This window comes from Galeopterus variegatus, unplaced genomic scaffold (genome assembly GCF_000696425.1).
Source record: "Galeopterus variegatus unplaced genomic scaffold, G_variegatus-3.0.2 Scaffold761, whole genome shotgun sequence".
Taxonomy (NCBI): Eukaryota; Metazoa; Chordata; class Mammalia; order Dermoptera; family Cynocephalidae; genus Galeopterus; species Galeopterus variegatus.
In genome coordinates this window covers 71,712-73,748 of record NW_007726872.1, presented here as the reverse complement: position 1 = coordinate 73,748, position 2,037 = coordinate 71,712, and the positions used below count along the sequence as shown (strand labels likewise).

At 46.0% G+C, this 2,037-nt stretch overlaps 1 protein-coding gene across 1 annotated transcript in view; it reads left to right on the top strand.

Moving 5' to 3' along the window:
* Window positions 1-2,037, top strand: part of RHCE (Rh blood group, CcEe antigens) — a 47,708-nt gene that overhangs the window by 36,000 nt on the left and 9,671 nt on the right. Inside the window, exon 8 of the mRNA XM_008572170.1 lies at window positions 282-361. Coding sequence (XP_008570392.1) covers window positions 282-361 — 80 coding nt within the window. The remainder of the gene's footprint in view (window positions 1-281; window positions 362-2,037) is intronic.

Genomic DNA, 2,037 nt, shown 5'->3' with positions numbered 1-2,037 from the left:
CAGAGCTGGGACTTGAACTTGGGTTTTCTGACTCCTGGTCTAGTTCATTATCTGTTGGTCTGAGGATCATGATAAGCCAAAGAGGATCTTGAAATGCCCCTTCTCTTCTTTCCTAACACATGTCTACATGGCTGTTCAGGAAAATGACAGTGTAATGTACCACCTGGGGAAGGGACATTTGTTCTCACGGCCCTTTCTGGTAATAGCCAACAGTTCTTTTTGTCTCAAATGACCTCTGCAGCCTGAAGCCTGAGTGACCACCTCTTCTTTGTCATTTCTAGGATCAGCTACCAGGTGCTCCTTGACTTTGGGGCACTCAGCTTGGCCGTGGCGATGGGTCTGGTGTCTGGTCTCCTGACAGGTCAGTGTGAGGCCACCCTCCTTCCACCATTGCCCAGGACATAGCACCTGGATCCAGAGCATGTCCTGCCCTGTGACTGGGAGTGTATGTGCCCGTCCCCTTCCCCATTCACCAACCCCTCAGTTCCAGCCCAATGAGGCAAGGGCTCAAACCTTGATTTAGAAAAATATCATAGAAGTGCATAATTTCAGAATTGGAAGGGCCCTTAGAGATCACCTGCTGTCATTGTGGACTCTGCAGCCAGGGAAGGGAACGGCCTCCTTGAGGTTAGAAGTGGGAGTGAGTGGCAACATTGCAGCCTCTTGAGCCCAGGGCTGCCAATTGCATCCACTTTTGTACAGAAGACAAAGAAACCCTTAGTCAAAAAGCCTACCATTTATTCCCTGAGGACACCCATAATACTATTTTATTCAACAAATATTTATTCAATATCTGCTGGGAACTGGGCACTGGGGGCACAGCAGTGAACAAAACAAATTTCCTGTCCTCAGTGAGCTGACAGTCTNATCCTATATAGGGATGGCCGGTTCACTCACTTGGGAGAGCGTGGTGCTGACAACACCAAGTCAAGGGTTAAGATCCCCTTACCGGTCATCTTTTAAAGAAAAAAAAAATATATATATATACTATGTCAGATGGCAATGAGTGCTGTGAAGACAAATAAAGCAGGGTAGGTGGACATAGAGTCAGTGTGGGGGTAGGGTGTGTTTTTAGAGAGTGACCAGGGAAGGCTTATCTGAGAAGCTGGTCTTTAAGCAGAGACCCAAATGAAGAGGAGGGAGACATGTCATGCATTTATTTGAGGGAAGAGCATTCCATGAAAAGGGGACAGCAAGTACAAAGGCCCTGAGGCAGGAGCATGCTTTTTGTGTCTGGGGAAAAGCAAGGAGGCCAGTGTGGCTGATATGGATGGAGTGAGGGGATATCAGAAGGGGTTGAGGGCAGAGTGGTAACAAGGCATAGGTCATTCCAAGAGGCAGGAAGCCTTTGGAGATCTTTAAACAGAGGAGTGAAGTATGTCTCTGCTTTTGCAATATGATAGAACAGTAAAGAATCTTGGGAAGTTACTGACTAGCCAGCCTTCCTTATATGCCAACATCCTTGGCCTTAGCTTTCGACAGGGTCTGAGGTGATTAAGCAGAGATGGAGTAGAATTAACTGTATAAGTTAAGATTCTATTCATGGTGGCTGGTGTTCAACCCTGCGTAGGGCTGGCGGATTTAGCAAATGAAAATACAAGGTGCCCATTTTTTGAACTCAAAATTAACTGGGCATCCTGTATTTTATTTGGCAACCCCACACCTGGTCTCCCATGACATCCACTGTTATCACCGGTATTTACAAGGTGGTGCTGATTTGCACCCTGTCTTGTAGAGAACCTGGGGGGCTTTTCTTATGCTTCACTAGAGTCGAAAAAGGGTGGAGGGAAAGACACGCATATCATTTCTTTCAAAGTTAAGACCAATGAGCTTTCCTCTTTACATGTTGCTTTTGATATGAGGGAAATGGTGATTAAAAACAACATGGACAATGGAAGGGGAAAGAAGTCCCTTGAGTAGCCAGAATAGCAGAGATTGACCCCCTAAAGTCAGGCATTTGACTTTTTAATAGATGTACACCCTCCCTACCATTTGGAGCCTGTCTAAGATATAATCCTACCAAACATAGTTATTGGG